General features: G+C 34.1%; 1 protein-coding gene across 9 annotated transcripts in view; it reads right to left on the minus strand.

Moving 5' to 3' along the window:
- LIPI (lipase I) overlaps positions 1-24,491 on the minus strand; it is a 106,377-nt gene that overhangs the window by 38,159 nt on the left and 43,727 nt on the right. For 6 of the 9 annotated variants that reach the window (XM_073009590.1, XM_073009588.1, XM_073009587.1 and 3 more), the window contains 3 exons: positions 23,433-23,537; positions 12,512-12,623; positions 4,564-4,740 (listed from right to left, as the gene is read on the minus strand). In XM_073009590.1, coding sequence (XP_072865691.1) covers positions 4,564-4,740; positions 12,512-12,623; positions 23,433-23,537 — 394 coding nt within the window. Of the gene's footprint in view, positions 1-4,563; positions 4,741-11,835; positions 12,342-12,511; positions 12,624-23,432; positions 23,538-24,491 lie in introns of those variants that run through there. The other 3 variants (XM_073009593.1, XM_073009592.1, XM_073009591.1) reach the window with 2 other exon arrangements.

The raw sequence follows: 24,491 nt of genomic DNA on the forward strand, positions 1-24,491 counted from the left end.
CCCAGCCATCCCATTACTGGGGATATACCCAAAGGATTATAAATCATGCTGCTATAAAGACACATGCACACGTATGTTTATTGCGGCACTATTCACAATAGCAAAGACTTGGAATCAACCCAAATGTCCATCAGTGACAGACTGGATTAAGAAAATGTGGCACATATACACCATGGAATACTACGCAGCCATAAAAAAGGATGAGTTTTTGTCCTTTGTAGATACATGGATGCAGCTGGAAACCATCATTCTCAGCAACCTATCACAAGAACAGAAAACCAAATACTGCATGTTCTCACTCATAGGTGGGAATTGAACAATGAGATCACTTGGACACAGGAAGGGGAACATCACACACCGGGTCCCATTGTGGCATAGGCGGAGGCGGGAGGGATAGCATTAGGAGATATACCTAATATAAATGACAAGTTAATGGGTGCAGCACACCAACATAGCACATGTATACATATGTAACAAACCTGCACGTTGTGCACATGTACCCTAGAACTTAAAGTATAAAAAAAAAAAAAAAAGCTGGAGGCATCATGCTAAAATAAATAAATAAATACATACATACATTTTAAAAAGTTAAAAAAATTATTGTTTTGAAGGTTTAAGCAAGTTTTAAAACGTTAATTGTAAAAAAAATTCTGTGTATAAACACATTAGCTAAAGTTAAAGAAGTATCATCCAGTTTTTCTGTGAACTGGACATTAAAGTAAAAACATAACAGGTTTTTCTTAAAGCACGAACCTGCTCTTTAGCAAAAATTATAAAAGGTTAAAAAGTGTCTACAAAATCTTACCTTATAGTCAAACATTAAAAATTAGATAAATATGTCTACAAGGTTTTATTCAAATTAGGTTTAACATTAATAACACACTAATATAAAATTTAGATTATCTGGTATAAAAATCATATGAGAAATTGTTAAATGTAAAATGATATTTAGCTTTCTTTGGTTTAAAAACTAATAAAAATAGGTGCTAAAGGAAATTTCTCAGTAAAAAGGCACTAAGGACTATCAAGTCCACTGCCAAGGTCCCCACATTTAAAACAAAAGGTCAATTTCTTAAAAATTATATACTTGGTTTGTCTTCCGCTTTCCTTTCTCTCAAAAACTAAAAGTCTTTTAGTACATGTACCACCCCTAGAATTTCTGGTAAACCAGCACAAGCTTGAAGATCATGTTCTCATCAAAGGGTGGAAAAAACAAAAACTCAAGCCAGCCTGGGAAGGACCCTACCTTGTCCTGCTAACCACCAAGACTGCTGTTGGTACAGGGAAAAAGAAAGAAAAAAAGGATGGACTCATCACACCCAAGTCAAGAAAGTGCCATCCCCTCCAGAGTCATGTGCCATAGTCCCAGGGGAAAACCCTACCAAACTAAAGCTAAGAAAAATTTAATTCTTTTCATCTACTCTATTACTCTTTCTTCTTTCCTCGTTCTATGGCTGACCATCTGGTTATTAACATAACCAAGTCAATTTCGCCTCAAACTATTGCATTTAATGCTTTCCTTGTTATACCCTGTAAGGACTTGCCAGGTCAAAGATAGCTTTCTACTTCAGAAAAGTACTTCTGTCCCTCCCGACTCTACTCAGACTGGGCATTAGTAAACTAGGACCATTTAATCCTGGGAGATTTTGATAAATACCCCTGTGCCAACCAGGTGTCTTGCCCCCAATGTAGAGCTTTCATGTCATAGTTAGTCCAATGTTCTGTGGACCACTAAAGAGCAAGGATGGATTGCCCCAACCGGTTTTTGTAATTTCCTAAAATCATACATTCATTTTACTAGAGGATCATAGAAGTTAAAGACTTAGAACAAACTTTAGCCGTTAAGATAGGATACCATGATACAAATGCCTGGTTAAAATGGATCAAGTATTCCATCTGCATGTTAAACAAAAGCAATTGTTATGCTTGTGCACATGGCAGGCCAGAGGCCCAGATTGTCCCCTTTCCACTAAGGTGGTCCTGCAGTCGACCAGGTGTGGGCTGCATGGTAGCTGTTTTCCAGGATTCTACAGCACGGAGTAATAAATCATGCCAAGCTCTCTGTTATATCCCAAAGTCTGGCACCCTGCGGGTCAGCCCCCGAGGGCCATCCAGCCTCTATCTCCCAACATTAATTTCACTTAGTGTCTCTCATGACAGAGAGGAAACTTAGCATTCCTTGGAGACCTGAAAGGATGCAGTGACCTTAAGAATTTTCAAGAGCTTATCAATCAGTCAGCCCTTGTTCATCCCTGAGTGGATATGTGGTGGTATTGTGGTGGACCTTTAGTAGGCACTCTGCCGAATAACTGGAGTGGCACTTGTACTTTAGTCCAATTGGCTATCCCTTTCACCCTGGCATTTCATTAACCAGAAGGAAAAAAAATAAGACATCATAAAGTGAGAGAAGCCCCTTATGGGTCTTTCAACTCTCATGTCTATTTAGACACAACTGGAGTCCCACTAGGAATACCAGATCAACTTACAGCTTGAAATCAAAGAGCTGCAGGATTTGAGTCAACATTTTGATAGGTAACAGTTAATAAAAAACACACACCATCATGCATAGCTAATTTTTAAAATTTTTTGTAGAGATGGGATTTCGCATTGTTGCCCAGGTTGGTCTCAAACTCCTGGCTTCAGTGATCCTCCCAACTTGGCCTCCGAAAATGATGGGATTACAGGTATGAGCCACCATGCTTGGCCAATTTACATACTTATAATTTAAATTTTATATTTATACTATAATTAGTATATTAACTTACACGTTGATATATATTTTAATACCTATCAACTCAATTATTTGCATTATCTGTCCTAAGAAGTACCTTCTTGACATCAAATTCCCTAAGATGTGAATTTTAATCAGCATGCTACTTGAATTTTTATTAGAATCATAGAGTAAAAATTGCTCTGTAAGAGCGTTTTATAGAAACTCTAGAAAAATCCAGCAAAATATGCCTGCTCCACAACTGTATATGCTGTTCTAATGACCAGATAATGGAGTCCCCAAATACAGTAACCCTTTACCATTAAAAGTATGAGATGTTTTGGAAAAGAGAGAGTGATGAGAAGCAATAATAATAATAATAATAATAACAACAACAACAACAAATACTGAGATTAGTTGAAGATTGAAAATCTTACAGCTCTGGTCCTTCAAGGCATGATCCCTCCCCACTATGTACTTTCATAGGGAATGATGTTGCTAATGTTCCTGCCAAAAATGTTCAGATATTTTGGTGTTTTTGTAAGTATTTCAATCAAAGGCATGGAACAATACAATTACTCCTAGATTTTTGCCATTTTAGTGACATCTGATTTACTGACTTTTCAGTAACTAAATAATATCACACCAAAAGTTATAAAATGACTTCCCAACTCTCTTCTATTGATATAGGCCTCATCTAAATGTATATTATTATTATTTATTATTTTTATTTTTACTCTCCACAGGTTCTTGTGTACTATGTTCAACATTGACAAGAAGATAACTGGGAAATAAATATATATAAATACAGGAACATAAAGAGAAATAAAGAGGAAGCACCACAGTCAACTAAAAAAGAGAGATTCCCAACAATCTACACACCCATTTCTATAGGCTCTCAGCTGATGCTTACTGTTTGGACAACTCATACATGCAGATTGACAGATGACCAACTTATAAAGAGATTTTTAATAGTTCTTAATGATTTCACAGGGTATTGTCAATGGAAATATGGATTCTTCTACAGCAAACATGTACATCTATACCATGTAGAACAAGGATAGTGGGAAAACCTCTGTGAGGATGTAGAACTGAGAAGAGCATATTAAATGTGATAAGAAAAACACTTCTAGAGCATATCTCCTTCAAGAAAATGGTGCCCAGTCAGGATTGTGTTACATTTTAATAGGAATGGAGATATTTGTGATATACTGACAAACCAAGACATGTGACTGTAAAATGGCAATGTAAAGTGTCAGCTTCTCCTTGCGCTGTTACAGTAAACATCTGAGAACCTCACTCCTGTCAGTGTATTCTTGGGGTTGAATCTCAAGTGATCCATAGGATCTTAGATACAGCAGATTAAAGTGGGCTTTTCTGTCTTCCTAAGTAAACAGCAATGAAGTTGAGAGAAAGAAGATATTGCTGGAAGTCACGATAAAGTCTATCTTCTGTCACCGTATGTTTTCTTAGAGAGTTTTAGACATTGACCCTCATCTAAAAATTTGTGGAAAAGGACTCTCACCACTCTGTTAATATGTATGTATATGAAAGAAATTACTGGTAAACTTCTAAGGCAGGCATAGGTGTTACTTGTTTTTTATCTTTATTGTGTCTATGAAATGATTGTGTGTTTTTTTTCTTTAATTAGACAATGAGATTCCCAAATAAATTTGATTAAAGCCAAAAAAAACCTTTAAACCTTTTTGAGATTCTAATATTTATGTAAAATATAGTCTGAAATACACAAGAAACAGATATTTGAATACATGAATTCTTAAACCATTACTTAACAAAGCAATATTTTCAAGTTTAAAAGATAACACGTTGAAATCAAAATTTAATTTTCTTACCTTTCTGGATATGTAAGTGATTTTAACATGAGACTCTGGATCTTGTATGTGCATGTGGAACACTCCATATTTGAGCTCTGGAAATACGTCAAACCAATGCTTGAAATATTTGCAAAGTCATTGTAAAACTGAGCAAGAATCTTGATTTCTTGAAGTTTACAAAGTGGTTTGTTCTTTCTAGAGAGAAAATTTGATACACTTAGCATATTAATAATTTGAAACATAATTCAATTCTAAAATCAATATAATCCTAATAAGGGAGGCCACAGAGAACAATACTATGGGGAGAAGGCCAAACAAAATATTATTGGATATTTATTAAAATAATTAAAACTAATTTATAACAGAACAAAATAATAAATGCAAAATAATAATAAATGCATTCCCTCATAGAACTATTTTGAAAATGCTTCTTTTGGGAAAAAGTGACATGTCTTTCTGAGTAGATGTCTAGATTGTACATTTGACTAGAATTAAAGAAGTCATCCTATATGTGTTTTTTAGACCCCTTACAACTATCGTAGTTCCTTAAATAGACTAGATGCTTAAAGGATAACTTAAAAATATTTTATGAAATATTTTTGATCTAGAACAATAACTTATAAAGGCCCGAGATTCAAAACAGAAATACAGTGTTTAATAAGTACAATTTTCTGTGCATTTACAATATAATTAAGCTTTACAAACTTAACCTCATTTAACTACCTGAAAGACTCTTTTATTAGGTACTATGAGTATTACCATTTTACAGATAAGAAAACTGAACATCAGAGCATATAAAAGTTTTTTCCAAAACCACACAGCTAATAACGCTCCTCACTGCTCTGCTCAATTTCTCATCCCTATGTGTCAGAAATGTGGGTCCCTGGAGTCATTTATCTCAATATGGGCTTTCGTGACCCCAAGAGGAACTCCAGCTACTCTATTGCACTTTTTCTCACTAGACAAAACCGATGGCAAAGGGGAGAAAAAGAAGGAGAAGGAGGAAGGAGAGGTGTAGGAGGAGGAGATGAAGGAAGAGGAAGAAAAGTAGAAGGTGGAGGTGGAGGAGAAGAAGGAGGAGAAAGGGAAGGGACTAAAGAAGAGGACAGAAGTGAAGGAAACAAAAGTTTTTTAAAAAATCAGTTTAAGGAAGTTTCTCTTTTGAGTCAAGAACAACTTGGTTAGTCAAAGGTGACAATCACACAGAGAATAGCTGAAGAGCAACCAGTGGGGCACCCAGCACTCCCTGCCATCTCATATTTTTTCCTGCGCTCTTTTTAATTCCTTGCAGCAGCTAGACACCAAAAAGAGGACATGATCATTCCGCTCAGAGTCCATCTCTGCTACCTCCTGGCAGGGTTACCACTTTCTATTTCACAGACTACAATGTCATTAGATGTATCACTAATGTCTTTCCATGAACGTATCTAAATTTTCAGAGATAATTCAAATTCAGCATATCCAGACAGGAATGTGTTATCTTCCCATACAAACTCACACCCACACCAGTGGTTTCAATTACCAACAGTTTGCTCATGACTACAAAATCTCTACATTCAGCTAAGGCTTGTATGCTAAGTTTTAGTTACATGTATCCACTGTCATTCACCATGTCCATTTGGATATCATAAGGATACCTGAAGTTCACTAGGTTCAAATCTAAATGACTTATCTTCTCCAACACTTTCTCCAACAAAAAAACAAAAACAAAAACTAAAACTTACATTGTCTCAGAGTATTAAATGGCACCACCGCCTATTACCCAAGTCAAATAAATAGGATTCACCCTTGATAGCACCCTTCTTTCAGCCTCCACATTCAATCTATCAGAAATTTCTATTGACTTTACCTCTGAAATATCAAAACTGATTTGAATCCCTTATTTTTCCATTTCAATGATAAACCTTCAAGCCCAGCACACCATTGTGTCATGTCTATATTCCTGCAACAGCATCTTGCTTTGTATCTCTCCAATCCACTGTGGTTAAACTGTTTTTCCAAAAGAAAAATCCAACTGTGGCCTCAACCTGACTGCCACAACTAAAATACTTCAGTGGTTTTCATGTGCCCAGTGAACAAAACATAAATTCTGGAACATGGCCTATGAGTTCTAATTTCTATGATATATCGAAGTGTTCTCTAGATTTCTGCTTTCTCTCTTGCTTTCCCAGTCTCTATTCTTTTTTTTTTTTTTTTTTGAGATGGAGTCTCGCTCTGTCACCCAGGCTGGAGTGCAGTGGCGCAAACTCGGCTCACTGCAACTCCCAGGTTCAAGCGATTCTTCTGCCTCAGCCCCTGAGCAGCTGGGACTACAGGTGTGTCCCACCACACTCAGCTAATTTTTATATTTTTAGTAGAGACAGGGTTTCACCATATTGGCCAGGATGGCCTCGAACTCCTGACCTTGTGATCTACCCACCTTGGACTACCACAGTGCTGAGGTTACAAGCGTGAGCCACCACGCCCGGCCCTAACCTCTATTCTTAAACACACTAAATTGCCTTCAGCTCCTGAAGTGGGTCATGCTTCTCTATGCTTCAGATTTTCTGTATTTACTGGTCCTTCTGCCTGGAATGCAGCAGGGCAATGACTCCTGTTCACCATTTAGGACTCGACCAATATAAGCATCAATAGAGAAACTTTTAGTCACCCCACTAATTTACATCCCCTATTTTAATTTTCTATATACACTATGATTTATGTCAAGACATGTTTTCATGAACAGATTTTACTTATAGAATTTTATAATTATTTGACTATCCTTATATGTCTCATTATGCTACAGGCTTAATGAAGGTAAGACTATGACTGATTTTCTCACCACAGTATCCCCAGAAATTCACAGTGCCTGGCTCAGTGTAGATGCTCATTAAAAATTCTTCGAATAGTAGAATGATGGGCATCATTGTTTTATTTTTATTATTTTAAAATTTATCTGCTACAGACATCTAATTTATATAACAGCAGACATCTAATTTGTCCAGAATTATATCCCCTATTCCTAGCACAGATCCTGGTCTATAGAAGAACTCAATAATTTGTAATGAATGGATTAAATTGGATTCTCTCCATGTACCCTTTAGCTCAGTATAAAATAGCATTATACTTTTTAAATAGTCACAAAGCTCAAAACTTGAAGCCACTCTAGATTGGTTTCTTTCCTTAATGTTCACTTATTCAATTAACCATGCAAACACAAAACACATCTGTTCTACAGCCCCAAAACCTCTAGAATCTCCCTTAGCCTGTTTTTTAATTCCCACTGACTTGGATCCAGGCTCACATTATCTTTCATATGAATTATCAAAGTAACTACTACTGTAACCTCCTATCTCATGTCTTGTTCCCTCTAACCTCTGCATTACTCATATGTCTGAGCCATCCTTCTATCCTGAATATCCAATATTAATATTTCCCATTTAGCATCCTATATTGGCATATTAATATGCCTGGTCCAATGAATCATTAGTATCATAGAAAAAATAACATTCAGTATAAAAATCAGGATGCAAAACACATTTCAATCAGATTCTAATTTTGCTAAATAAAAAAATAATGTGTCTACACATAGGGGCATGTACAAGAAGGAGGAAGGGGAAGAATGATTATAAACCAAATGCAAAGTGTAGGTATTCCTGGATGGTATAATTATAGGTGATTCCTATTTTATATAATATTATACATTTTCTACAGTGAGTAAATATTCCTGTTTCCATTTTTCCAAGGAAAATAAAAGATCATTTAAAATTCTTTGACTCCTGTGGCATCTTAAAGACAATTTAAATCCCAAAACATAATTAAATGTATACTCATGTGCTGCATAATGATGTTTTTGTAAACAAAAGACTTAATATATGATAGCGGTCCCATAAGATTATGACACTATATTTTCACTGTACCTTTTCCTATGCTTAGATATTTTTACATAGACAAATATGTACCATTGTGTTATAATTGCTTCCAGTATTCAATACTGTAGCGTGCTGTACAGGTTTGTAACTTATTGCTTCTAGGTTATAAACCTATACTACACTCCATATAGCCTACATGTGTAGCAGGCTATACCATCTAAGTTTGTGTAAATACCCTCTATAATGTCCAAGCAATGACAAACTCGCCTAACCATGCATTTCTCAGAGGATATTCCCATTGTTAAATGATGAATGACTGTATTAGCAAATAATTATTAACAGAAAAACAGTAAACCCATTAGCCAAGATTAGGTGGACAGATTATAACACATGTGTATATGTTCCCATATTTTACATTCCTTCATGACAATGCACTAATCCAAGTATCTGAATAAAATTAATCACTATTTCATGCTGTTCCACATAGAATATAATGTCTGTAAATTAACTCAAGACCAACAGTTTCCTTGCCTTCTGAACAAATTTGAAACATCTGTTCTAGGCCTGTGTTCATGTGCAATTTTTGAATTTAGATACTGTATTAGTCTGTTCTCATGTGGCTATGGAGAAATACCAAAGACTTGATAATTTATGAAGAAAAGAGGTTTAACTGACTCAACAGTTCTGCATTGCTGGAGAGGCCTCAGGAAACTTACAAACACGGTGGAAGGGAAAGCAACATGACCTACTTCGTATGGTGGCAGGAGAGAGAAGAATGAGAATCGAGCAAATAGAGAAGCCCCATATAAAACTGTCAGATCTCTTGAGAACTTACTCGCTATCAATAGAATAATATGGGGGAAACCACCCCTGTGATTCAACCAGGATTCCACCTGGTCCCGCCCTTGACACATGGGGATTATTACAATTCAAGGTGAGATTTGGGTAGGAACACAGAGCTATACCATATCATTCCACCATGGTCTTCCCAAATCTCATTTTCTCACATTTCAAAACACAATTATGCCCTTCTGACAGTCCCCCAAAGTCTTAACTCATTCCAATATTAACCCAAAAGTCCAAGTCCAAAGTCTCATTTGAGACAAGGTTAGTCCCTTCCACCTATGAGCCTGTAAAATCAAAAGCAAGTTAGTTACTTCCTAGATACAATGGGGGTACAAGCATTGGGTAAATACACCCATTCCAAATGAAAGCAATTGGCCAAAACAAAGGGGCTACAGGCCCCATCCAAGTCTGAAATCCAATAGGACAGTCATTAAACCTTAAAGTTCCAAAATGATCCCCTTTAACTCACGTCTCACATCCAGGACACACTGATGCAACAGGTGAGCTCACATGGCCTTGGGCAGCTCCACCCCATGGCTTTGCAGGGTACAGCCCCTCTTCCAGCTGCTTTCATGACTAGCATTGGGTGTCTGCAGGTTTTCCAGGTGCACAGTGCAAGCTGTCAGTGGATCTACCAATCTGGAGTCTGGAGGAATGCAGCCCTTTTTTCACAGCTCCACGAGGCAGTGCCCCAGTGGGAACTCTGTATAGGGCTCCAATCCCACATTTCCCTTCCACACTGCCCTAGCAGAGGTTCTCCATGAGGGCTCTGCCCCTGCACCAGATTTCTGCTTGGAACTCCAGGCATTTCCACACATCTTCTGAAATCTAGGTGGAGGTTCTCAAACCCTAATTCTTGTCTTCTGCAACCTACAGGACCAACGAGAATAGTATGGGGGAAACCACTCCCATGATTCAATTATCTCAACCTGGTCCAATCCTTGACATGTGGGGATTACTACAATTCAAGGTGAGATTTGCATGGGGCCAAACAGCCAAACTATATCAGGTACTCTCATATCTCTAGGTTTTTGTTACATCCTTTCTGTTCCCTGACTGTATTGCCTTGCTTTCAAATACTTCCTTGATTCTTCTCTGTGCTCCAACAGTACATTAAGTGATCTTCTTTTATAAAACATTTTACTAAACGCTGCAATTATGCATGAGTCTCCAGTATTCTGTGACTTTCTTGGGAACAAAATGCTGCCTGTGTCACTTTGGATTCTCATTATTTTGAGAAATATCTGAATAAGTTTGATGCTGAATAACTTGAATAAGTAATTGAATCAATTTAATAGCCAAAAATCATGTTTTTGATAAGAACAAATAATAGATCTTGTTTGAATGTATATATATATACATACATAAATCCAATTGTAAGCAATTTAAAGTAATGAACAATTATGGAATAATGTCAGTTATTATTTTAAAACATTCAGTGTTCAAAATTAGGTGAAAAGGGCCAAAAAGTTTCTCTCAATAAAAGATGGGTCTTGACGAGAGTCAAGAATTTGGATTGGAATTTTTGTTTAATTTATTTTATCTTCTTTGGGTGACTGAAGGTTAGTTTAAAAAGGGAAAGGAAAATGGATAATTGTTACTCTTTCACTACCAGTTCTATACAACTGTTAAATCATCTGCAATGTCTTTACTAACTTTAAGAAAATTACATTTGCACAATCTAATATTAAACATATGTTTATCCAAAATTTTAAAAATTTTGCAGGACTTGTAACTCAGGATATTATTGCTAAGGATAATCATGGCATCCCATGATGGAATGGTCTTTATGTTACTTCAGTACACAGGTATTTTATATTTTCGTTATGGTGAACTTATCATTAGTTTTTTTGTGGATTCCAATGTTTGAAAGGTTTACCTACTGTTACGAGCTATGGCTACTTTTTATATTTTAATATCATTTCAGATTTTACCTATGCTAATAATACTGTAACATTAAATATTTTCACTGCCATTGTTGGTGAATGTGCAAATAAATAAGTAGTCAGGGACTTTCTCCTGGCTCACAGAGTTTGGATGTCACTGTATTCTCAAGGTCCAAGGTTCATCACACAATAATTTAGCTAATTAGCTAATTCATGCACTGTAACTACCTACACTGTCACAGCAGTAAATGTTGGAAATACCAACCATGCTTCCTGAAATCCTAATGTGTTCAATAACCAGTCAAAACTTAAGCCTAATTGCTCTATCCACAACAGAATACACTTTGGTATTTCTTTTAATCACTAGATATAGGTGCCTGTGAGCCTTTTGAAAATCGTTTCATTGTTTAATGGCTAGTTAGAAGTCTAGCACAGCAGGTTGGAAACCACAACTATATAGTAGTGTGCCAGTTTATATCATTCTTTTATTTAAGAAAAAAATAATTTTCTAGTTTAAGAATTTATTAAACACAGAAATATATATTCAACCAGCTGAAACCAAGAACATTCTTTTATATAATTATATAACCTTAAAAATATGTATACACACTTGCACATACATATGTACATACATAAAAAGATAAATAAAAGATTGAGAAAAAAACAAAACCCTCCCCTATTATTTGGGAGCCTTGTAGGTGGGAATAGTTCCCTGAAACACTAAAATTGTGTCACTCTATTTACAGAAGTCACTAAACATTTATTCACATCACTGTGAACATGATATTGCCTGAAAACTGGAGAGAATTAGAAGGCAATACAGTTAGGAAAAACACTGCAATGAGAGTTAAAAGAGAGAGAAAGAAACAAAGTCGTCTTTTACTCTTTAACTTATTTTATTTATTTATTTATTTATTCATTTATTTTTGGAGACGGATTCTTGCTCTGTCACCTAGTCTGGAGTGCAGTGGCATGATCTTGGCTCACTGCAACCTCCACCTCCTGGGTTCAAGCGATTATCTTGCCTCAGCCTCCTGAGTAGCTGGAACTACAGGTGTGTGCCACCATGCCCAGCTAATGTTTTTGAATTTTTAGTAGAGACGGGGTTTCAGCATGTTAGCCAGGATGGTCTCCATCTCCTGATACTCCTATAACTTTTAAAGTCACTAGTTGTTTAGAGTAAGGGAGCGTCTTTAACATATGTTATCTTTCTCTGTAAAATAAAGGAATTAGAATATAACACATAAGATCCTTTTAATACTTAGCATTTTAAGACTCTCTGGATTAAAAATAAACTATACTCTTTAAATTATCTGTTGGATGGGATACTGAAGAAGGCAAACATTGAATACATGAGAGAGGAAAATAGTAAATTTTACTTACTTATAAAGCCTTGCCTCTTCAATCATTCCAAGCTGGTTTAATAATTTAAATGAAAAAAAGCCATCCATCACAGTTTTATCCGGAACAGTTATACTGAGAATGAAATAATAGGCTACAAAATAAAAATGTAGAATGCAACTCACATTATTTTTTAATTTTTTGGTTTTGGTACATATTCAGATATATATATATGTGTGTGTGTGTGTATAAATATGTGTGTGTATGTATAGATAGATATGTAATCTAGGCTCATATTACATATGCAAATAATATTATTGAGAGGACTCATTTGGTAAATGGGTAATATATTTTACCTTTTGTTTGTCAATTTTTGATTACTCTTAAACATGAGAGATGAAAAAGCCTGCTAGCCAGTAATGGTTATGGTGAAGTATTGAACAAATAGCTCCTAAATACTAGCTGATCTGAAAACCAAAACTTTCCAGAAATTAGGCCAGTTAAGCAACTTTTACTTTTCTTTTTTTTTTTTTTTTTTGAGACGGGGTCTCGCTCTGTCACCCAGGCTGGAGTGCAGTGGCTGGATCTCAGCTCACTGCAAGCTCCGCCTCCCGGGTTCACGCCATTCTCCTGCCTCAGCCTCCCGAGTAGCTGGGACTACGGCGCCCGCCACCTCGCCCAGCTAGTTTTTTGTATTTTTTAGTAGAGACGGGGTTTCACCATGTTAACCAGGATGGTCTCGATCTCCTGACCTCGTGATCCGCCCGTCTCGGCCTCCCAAAGTGCTGGGATTACAGGCTTGAGCCACCGCGCCCGGCCGCAACTTTTACTTTTCAATAGCAGATCTAAGGTAAATGTGATAAGATTTCTTAATTATCTGATTAATAGTACCAGCTATTGCTTGCCAAACGTAATTCCTAATTTCACTGGCTGTTCAAGAATGACTGCGAAATATATACATATATAAGGTAAGTTCATAGTAGTTCTTATTCAAATTGCCTTTACTAAACTTTGGTAGAGTATATCTTTCACACGCAAGGATGCTGAACTCACTTCTATATGTTGCCAGGCCTGTACAGGAAATTTTGACTATGGGAGTTATCCCAAGTTTGGTGCACCCACCTCCTAGAACACAACAGATTTATAATTGGATTTTCCCCATTTCTGATACAAGAGGTATAAATAAGCACTTCTCACTTTGAAGTTACTTCACAGCCTTAGGCAAGGTACTTTGATTCACCTTGCCCATAAAAATGGGCATTCAGGCTTGCTCAGATGGTTTCTGACAGCATAGAATATTGAGATGTTACAGATTAAGCCATCCTCCCACTGTAAGTACACGGAAATGCTACGTATACAATCCATGTTTCAATATGCAACCAACTCAGAAGAAGGAAGGGGAAGTGTCAGAAAGCAGAAACAAAGAGAAATTAGCACCAAGGCCAGAAGAACTGAAGCCCTGGACGCCTCTGGGACTTCAGAGCCTGTTGTGGCACGAAGATGGAGGCTGAAGTGTCAACCTCCATGCAGGAACAGGAGACATGATGTTAAAGGACAAAGCTGAAATGGAGCTCCCTGCACAGAGCCATGAACCTTATAATTGAAATTCCCTGACCCACCATTGAAACAGGAACTAGGAAAATTCTTCCTACTTTTTCAGTGTGAGTCGTAGGTGAAAACATAGTTTCTTGAGATTAAATAGAACTCCAGGTAACATGAAATTTAAGTTTACACTAGTTACATGTTAAAAGACCCCCATAGATTTACATTAAAATGCTTCAGGATTGTGGTAATATGGTTCTGAAAAAAGAAAATCTGACTTGCTCTGAAAGGGAACTTTGAAGAAGAGCTGATTTCTGAGAGTTTTCTATATCAAAGATAGACATGAATCTCTATTTTGAAATAGCACAAATAGTTTTTTCTTATTAATTTTTAATCCAGACTCGAACAAAGCATTGAGACTGGAAAATAACAATATAAAAAAATAAATCAATGAATACATTCAGTCTGATGAAATGATAGATTATCTTCATGGAAAAATTAGATTGAAGATAAATGAAAAAAAATGTATCTGAAAACAAGAGAATTCGTATTTTCAATGTGCTGAGCATATAAACTTTCAATATAGAATTCTGTCCTAAACTATCTTTTCATTCCTGAGTGAGGGAAGGATAAGGACATTTTCAGGAAAGACAAAAAAAAAAAAAAAAGATAAAAAAGAAAAAGACTGAGAGAGACTACTATTGAAAAGCTACTACTAGGATATACCTCAGCAAGAAAATAGTTAAACCCAGAAGGAAGGAGTTGAATGAAAGGATAAGATAAAACGTAGACAACTGAAATTGGTAAATATAAGGAAGTATTTGATGATACTATTTATAATTAATATGTATTATTAAATGAGAAATGGAAGTAAAATACTACAGGATATAATATTGAAGATAGAAAAGAAGAAAAAAGATTCAAAGGCTCTATGAGGTAACTTGTAGCTGTGACAGAGTCCGATAAAAGTTTGTGAAGCAAGATATATATTCATGTATAAATGCATAAAAAGCAAAAAAATAAGTTAGTTGCTGAGAAAATACGATAGCCCCGAAAGTTTTATGCAACTAAAAATCATAGCCTCAGAATATCTAAAGCCAACACCTAACAGGGGAACTGCCTGCTAAAATAAAAGATTCAAATAGAACTCAGATTTTGACACAAGAGATACAATGTCCAGGATATGATCAAAAATTGCCCAAAATACCAAGAACAAAGAAAATCACAACATTGTTAAGAAAATTACCTGATGCTAACCCTGAGATAAATTCAATGCTGAGATTATCTGACATTTATTTTAAAGGAGCCATCACAATAATGATTCAAAGTTAACATGTCTCTTGAAAAAATGAGAAAAGAATTAAAACCTCAGCAAAGAAAAAAAAGTTGTAAAAGAAAAAATGAAATTACAGAAGCAAAGGTGGCTCCATCGTGCAATGAATAGTGCATTGGCCTTCTAAAATTACAGAAACAAAAAATACAATTGCAGATTCAAAACTCACAGGGTATACTCAATAGTGAGTGGAGATAATAAAAGAAAAAATCAGTGAACTTGAGGGCCAATCAATCTTAATGACACAGAGAAAAAGATGGAGAAAAATAAATGAACAAAGCCTCAGGGATCTGTGGGACTATAATAAAATATGTAATATTTGTGCTATTAGAGTGTCAGAAAGGGAAGAGAGTGTGGGGCTGTGACATGATGGCTGAAAACTTTCTAAATTTGGTGGCAAAAAACCACACAGATTGAAAAAGCTAAGTGAACCTGAAATATAATAAACCTCATGAAATTCTAAGCAAGACACATCATAATAAAACTGCAAAAGTAAAAACAAAGAAATAAAAGTCTCGAAAGCAGCCAGAAGGAAATGATGCATTACCTACAGAACACCAATTTGAATCATATGGATTTCACATCTGAAAGTCACAGAGGTCAAAAGAAAATATTACATTTTTCAAGTGCTGAAGGAAAATAACTGCCAGCCTCAAATCTTACATCCAACAAAACTGTCCTTTGAGAATGAAGAGGAAATAGAGACATTCTCAGACAAAGAAACAGTAAAAAACAAATCTCACTAGCAGAGTTATCCTAGAGATTGTCAGAAGTAATTTCTTCATACAGAAAGGAATTGCTGAAATAATCATGAATCATTATGAAGAAAGAATGAACAATGGGAAAAGAATAAATATGGGTACATAAAATAGGTTTTTTTCTCATTGATTTTGTAAATGTTAAGAAATGAAACAAAAACTATTACACAATCTGATATTCAAAATCATGATAATTAAAAGCGGGGAATAGAAACGGGCCTACATGGAAGTGAGGTTTCTACATTTTACTTGAAATCGTTAAATGTTGGAATCACTAAACAGTGATAAATAATGTATGCATATTGTAATTGTTGTAGGCTTCCCCAAATATATCCTTGTCCTAATCCCTGGAACCTACAAGTATGTTATCTTACATAGCAAATGATAATTAAGATTGCAAATAAAATTAGAGTTGCTAACCAGCTGTTCTTAAAATAGTGACATTATATTGAATTACCCAGGTGGACCCAATGTAATCACAAGGGGCCTTAAAAGAGGAAGAGGAAGACAAAAGAAGAGAATCAGAAAAAGAGACGTGGTGCAGAAGAAGGGTCAAAATGATATAACATGAAGTCCACTAACATGAATGAAAAGGCCACAAGCCAAGGAATACAAACGATTTCTAGAGCTGGAAAAGTTAAGAAAGTATATTCTCCCCTGAGCCTTCAGAAAGGAATGCACCTGCTAACACCTTGACTTTAGCACAGTGACATCTGTATTAGACTTCTGGACTACCGAACTTTAAGATAATACATTTGTGCTGTTTTAAGCCACCAAATTTGTGGTAATTTGTTAGGGTCATTATAGGAAATCAATATACATTTTGATACAAATGATGTGATGTAGCTATAAAAAACATGTACAAGTGGACAAGTGGCTTCTAAATTAGAAATGAGAAGAAGCTGGGAGAATTGTTAGGCACATAATAGGAAAACCTAGATTTCCTTGAATAAACTGTTAGTAGAAATGTACTAGTGAGGACACAGGAGGAAATAAGGAACATGGCAGAGAAAATCCACATTGCAAAAAGGCTGTTGGTGAGAAATATGGATGTCTAATGGAATGAATAAGGATGTTAATCTTGCTGTTGTTGAGGACTCAGACAGAAATTAGAAATATATTATTGGAAACTGGTAGAAAAAGAATCCTCACTACATCGTGGCAGGTAGCTTAGTGGAATTACATACTGCAATTTATGTGGGAAGCAGAAATTGTAAATGAAGAAATCGGAAATTGAACCGAGGGGATTTGTAAGTCAGGGGTTGAAAGTGTGGCCAGATTTCTCCTTGGTGCTCATTGTGAATTGTGTGAGGAAAGACAGAAATTGAGATGAAACTGTTAAATTATAAAGAATCCTGATTTGCTGATTTGGGAAATCCTCAGCCTAGCGAGTTTACTAAAGATGCTCAAGTTAAAAATTTTATTATTGGGAAATGAAGCTCTAGAGAAAAAGCTGAGGGTATAGCTGGGACAACCTTTTCCCTAAGAAAGATTTTTAAAATCAGAGCATTTAGTCACACAAAAGGGTCTTTGAAAATATTAGGCATATAACTCACAGATTCTTTAGCCATTTCAGCAGAGGCCAATAATAGAGGCAGGATTATCTAGAAACAATATGAGGAGTCTCTTTTTTAATAGAATGACTCTCTGTGACATATACAGAGACCCACCAGACTTTGGTGAAGGTTATAGTGGTATAAATAGTGCCAACTTGGACTACAAGCAACAGAGTATAAAATGAGGGAAAGTTTTGAGGCCTGGAAAATTTCTACAAACAAGCAGCAAGATGAAAAAACTACTCAGATGCAAGCATATGCTACCATTTATACATTTAAAGAAGAAGGGGCTGAAAGAGAGAGAGAAGGACTCTAAGAGATCAACATGTGAAGCCATGAACCCAGGGAGCAGAGCCAAGAAACACAAGGAATTATTCCCAGGTCTTTAAATCAAATGGAGCTTGCCTGGCTGAATTTAAAAACTGCATGGAGTGTTGACTCTATTTTTCTTCTACTTTTCTTCTCTTTGAACAAGAATGCCTATAACTGGTATCGTATCCCTGTCTCATCATTGTATTTGAGGAGGAGGTAACTTGATTCCTGAGATTCACAGGTTCACAGATGAAGAAAAATTATGTCCAAGTACTTATATCCACAGCTTTAGCCAAATCTGATTTAGATGAATTAGACAACAAGATTTAGAACTTTGGACCTGTTGAGTTTAGAGGAGATTTTTTTACTTTAAGTTGATGCTGTAATAACTTGATGATGTCTGAGATCAGCCAACAAAATATTATTTTATACCCAAAAATGCAAATGGGTATTGCCAGTACCCATGAAGCACGAGCCTAAAGAAATCAATCCTTTACTACTAAAAATACCTCAGGACATTGTTAAAAAATTTATACAGAGTTTGATTTCTAGCCATAATATAATTAAACTAAAGATCAGTAACAGAAAGACAAAAGGAAAATTTCTAAACAGTGGAAATTAAACAGCATGATTATAAACAACACATGGTCAAAGAAGAGTTCTCTAAAAAATACATAGAACAGAATAAAAAAGATACAATATATCAAAACACATAAGACACAGCTCAAGCAGTACAAGAGGAAATTTCATAGACTACATGATTACAATAGAAATGAAGAAATATCTGAGGCCAATAGTTTGTTTCTGCCTCAAGAAAATAGAAAAAGAATAAAATAAACCCAAATAGAGTAGAAGAAAAGATGTGCGTGTAGAAATATATATATGTGTGTGTGTGTAGAAATATACATATATATATAGAGAGAGAGACAGAGAGAGAGAGAACAAAGCAGAAATTAATGAAATTTAATAAAAGAACATGATAGAAAATTAAACAAAAATCTGATTCTTGAATAAAAAACAAAAAAATCAATAAACCGTGTTGTCTAGCAAGACAGACAAAATAAAAAGAATCAAGACACAAATCACTGTTAGGAATAAAACAAAAGGCATTATTAAAGATAATGCAATCATTAAAAAGATAATTTTTAAAACCTGCTGCTCATAATTCAACACCTTAAAATAAATGGACCAATTCCCCAAAAACCACAAACTACAAAACTTCAACCAAGCTGAAATAAATAATCCAAGTAGTCCTAAAGTTATTAAATAAATTAAATTTGTAGTAAAACTTCCTCCCAAAAAATCTCCAGACCCAAATGGTTTCACTGGAAAATTCTGCCAAACATTTAAAGAATTAACAGAAATCTTGCATAATCTTTTCCAGAACAGACAATAGAGAAGGGAAAACTTGCTCACTTTTTTTTATGACGTTGTATTACTATAGTAATATGAATACACTATTACTCTTATGCCAAAATCAGACAAAGACAATAAGAAAGGAACACTACTAACAAATATCTCTTATAGACTTAGAAAAATTCTCAACAAAATATTAACAAATGAAATTCAACAATGTATTTAAAAACATGCACTAAGACCAAGTAGAATTTATTACTGGAATGCAAAGCTTGTTCAACATTCTAGAATCAATTAATGTAGTTCAACATATCAACAAACTAAAGAAAAAAATTATATGATCATATCAATTATGCATAAAAAGCATATGGCAAAATCCAACACATATTTATGAGGTAAAATTCTTGGCAAGTTAGGAATAGAGGGGAACTAACTCAATTTTATAGTGCACCTACAAAAAAATCTATAAGTCACATCACACTTTAATGGCAAAAGATTGGATTTTTTTTTTTTTTCTCTAAGGCAAAGGTATCTGTGCTTACTACTGTTATTCAAAATAGCACTGAAGTTCTAGCCATTGCAATAAGTAGATTTTAAAAAATTAAATGCAAAGAGATTGTAATAGAAGAAATAAGGACATTCTTATTTGCAGAAAACATAATTGCTTACATAGAAAATTCCAATGAATCTATTTTTTTAACCTAGAAACAATAAATGAATTCAGCAAGTTCCCAGGAAACAAATTCAACACAACAGATGCAATCTCATTTCTATATACTAACAATGAATGTGGAGATACCAAAATTTAGAAATACATTTTAGAATTACTCCCAAAATGAATATGTGGTATACACGTAACAAAAGATGCACAGGATCTGTATGTTGAAAATTATAAAATGCTGACTGAAGAAATCAAAGAATCAAAGTATATGGAAAGATATATCATATTCATGAATTAGAATATTCAGCATGGTAAAGATATCAGCTCTCCCCAAACTGAAAGATATGTTTAATGTAATTTCTGTTGAAACCTCAGACAAATTTTTGCAGATATAGACAAGGTTACGCTAAAATTTATATTGAAATGCACATACACTAGAAGATCTAAAATAATCATGACAAAGAAGAACGAAGAGGAAATAATCAGTCTACTTGATGTTAATGCTTACTATATAGCTACATTAATTAAATGCTATGTGGTACTAGAAAAAGAAATGAACACATACATAAATGAAAAAAGTATATAGATCAAAATATAGACCCAACACAAACAGGTACAAAAAATATGTCAATAAATATATCGATACATATTGATATCTGTATTATATATCTCTATCAGAGATATATTTTAACCAATTGTTAATAAAGATGCAAAAACACTTAATAAAAGAGAACCTGTCAACAAATGATGCTGGAGCTATAAAAAAACTAAAACTAAACAGAAATAGATTTCAGATGGAAATGTAACACATAGAACTATATTATTTTTAGAAAAAAAGTTACAGGAGAAAACTCTCAGGACCTAGGGCTCAACACAGAGTTCTCAGACTTGACACCTAAAGCATGATACATACCTAAAAGAAAATAATGATCAATTACTCCTCATCAAAACTAATACTTTTTCTCTGCCAATGCTTTTGCGAAACAGATAAAAAGACAAGTTACAAACTGTAAGAAAATATTTGTAGATCAAATATTGACAAGGACTAGTTTAGAAATTATATAAAGAATTATCAAAAGTCAACAGCTTAGAAAAAAAGCCCAATTGAAAAATGTCCAAAAGACATGAATATACATGTCAGCAAAGATGATAAGTAGAAGAAATAGTCAACATTCGTAGTCATCAGGGCAATGAATACTAAAATCACTGAAGTATCACTGTATGCTTGTCAGAATGCATAAGAATTTTTAAAATAATGACACCAAATTCGAAAAAAAATCAGAAAAATTAGATCACTCATATTTTAATTGGGATAGTGTAAAGAGATACAGTCACTCCAAAAAAAAAGGTCAAATTTTTTAAAAGCTAAATGTGCAATTAGTTTCTGTCTCAGCAATAACACTCCTGGGAATTTATGACAGATAATGAAGACATATTCATGCAAAAACTACTACACAATATTCAAGCAGCTTGATTTGTCACAGCCAAAATCTAAAAACATCCCAGCTGCTCTTCAACAGGTGACTGGTTAAACAAATGGTGGTACATCCTATATCTATGGAAATATATATGTATATTCCATATAGTATCTATATATAGATACATATCCCTATAGCTATATATGTAATATATAGTTATATATAATATATATTAATATATAGATAGTAATATATCTTTCTGTATAGATATATATTATATATGATACATAATATATATGTTATATGTGTATATTATATATACATGCATATATCTATATATTACATATTTTATATAGAAATAGATCTACTATATAGATATCGATAATATATAGATGCAATATAGATATATATTTACATATTATATATTATATATCATTACATGTAATATATTAATATAATATAGATATATAATATAGAGATATATGTATTTTTATATATATATATATATATAAAATCTCACTCAGCATAATTCCCTGGAGATTCATCCCTGTAGCATGTATCAATGATTCACTATACCTTTAGTCACTGAGTAGTATTCCATGGGAATATATCTTTATCCCTAAGGATGGATAGATAGATCAATATATATTGATATCTATATCATATCTCTGGATATATTACTATGGAATACTACTCAGTGACTAAAAGTGTAGTGAATCCTTGATACATGCTACAGGGATGAGCTTCCAGGGAATTATGCTGAATGAAAAAATAAGTCAATTAAAAAGGTTACATGCTGGATGATTCTCTTTATATAACAATCTCGAAATAATAAAGTTCTAGAAATGTATGAATGGATGCCAGGGATTGGAAACCAACAGGTGGGGGATGGGGTATGTAGTTATAAAGGCACAACACAAAGATTCCTTGGGGTGATGAACTGTTCAGCGTCTTCACTGTGGTGGTAGATACAGAGCCCTATAAATGTGACTATTTTGTATGGAGCCAAATACACATATAGTCACACACACAGGCAGGTGTATAGGGAAATCCGATTAAGATGGGTGGATTGTACCAATGTCTACTACTCTATGGCATTGCAAAATGTTATCATTTTAGGAAACTAAAGTATATACAGTATCTCTGTGTATTATTTCTTATGTCTACATGTAAATCTAAAATTAACTCAATAAGATTAACTCAATAAAATTTTTAATTTGAAAAATGGACAGCTCCAGTTCTGTCTGATAGGACACATCACTAATGTTTGAAGAATAATATATTGAAGTTGGTAATGACTGTGACTGGAAGACATTAAAAATGACTGACCTAAAATATTTTATGAGAATCTATTTTAAGTACTTATCTCTCAGCAATCAAAATTAATGACAGTCATTCAAAACTTCCTCCATAAGATTCTTCACATAAAAGGACTCATTTTATTTGCAAACCACTTCTAGTTTTTCATTTCCAAACAGAATAATTTTGCTTTAATACTTCCTTATAAATCTAATGATTTATTATATTTCTATGAGATTCTCTCTTGTTCTACAAGTTTTCTCCTCTTGTCTAACTCTGAATGTATTATGAGGATTACTACTTTCTTGTCCTTTTTTATATTTATATATTAATAATCTAGTTTTGGTTTCCAAATAGGTGTTCATACTATATATATATATATATATATATATATGGCTCCTTAATACATTATATGCCAAAATAACTCTAGAGGTGAAAAGGGCAATATGCAAATTTAGGATGAAGGAGTGCAACCTTGATTGTTTCTTTTTTTTTTTTTTTTTTTTTCCTTGATTGTTTCTTTGTGAAAATATTACCCAAGCGTCTCTCCATTTTATCTAAAAAAAGATCAAGTCCTTAGTTGAATTTATCCCACTGGCTATAGCAAATTTTAAATTTGCCTGAAAGAACATGATGGAATTGAGTGGGTGCAAAGAACACTTTGAATCAAATGTAGATTAGTGTAAAAAAACTAAAAATTTGTTTATTTGTTAAAAGTGTTAACTTACTACAGAATGGATATATGCCACTAGTATCCAAAAACACAGTGGTCCTAACAGGTCCTCCTTTTATCCTTTCTTTCAAAACATCTTTAAATAGCTTGGCTTGATAACCTGAGATTTGAGAAATAGAACATTAGAAATTGGATTTCCATCAAATAACAAAAATGTCAAATCACTAAAGTAACTAAAAGATCAGTGTGTATAATCATCATCATGATTGTCGTGGATTTTGATAGCTTAAAAAGCATTTTTTTCAAATAATGCAGCATTCCATTTATTTTAATTACAATAAGAACTCTTAAATTCAGGATTCACAAATAAATCTTCTCCCTCAAAATCTTATCAGAGTTTAGCATACTCCATCCATATGGCTATAGTCCATTTGTAGAAGTTTTACTGTTATAAATTCAGAATTTTACCTGTAATTCTTTCTAATAAATTCAGCAGAGTAAATTGACTACATAAAACTTAAACATACAATACAGCTCCATGAGTATAGATCCCTAATTCTCCAATACATATAATACATACAGATATGGCATGCATGTGCATACATTATATATATATTATATATATAAGTATAGGTATACTTTACATGTACTATATATTGTGCATATAATATACATATTTCAGATAAATATAGTATGTGTACATGTAGCATATTTATTATAATATGTTGATATATTGATAAAAATACTTATAAAATAAACTTTATATTAATATATATTTAATATGCTTCCTGTATTTCTTTGTTCCCATATTGCTACCTCCAAATTTGAGATTTGAATATGGTAGAAAGAATAGTAAATTAAGAATTCAGAGGTTTTACTCAACTTCTAACTTATGCCTTTACGTAATTTATATATTCACTCTGAGTTACAATTTTCTCATTACATGGAAGAAGGATGGGACCAGAAAAGCAATCCACAACAGGAGGTCTGAAGAAAACTAATCCCATATAATGTCTTATAGACAGAAAGGTCTATGAGAAAAATCAAATTGGCAATGCCTGAACAGTGCATACCCCTCCTAGGGTGTTCTCAATGTGTGCTAATCGTGCTTCAG

This window comes from Chlorocebus sabaeus, chromosome 2 (genome assembly GCF_047675955.1).
Source record: "Chlorocebus sabaeus isolate Y175 chromosome 2, mChlSab1.0.hap1, whole genome shotgun sequence".
NCBI classification, from domain to species: Eukaryota; Metazoa; Chordata; class Mammalia; order Primates; family Cercopithecidae; genus Chlorocebus; species Chlorocebus sabaeus.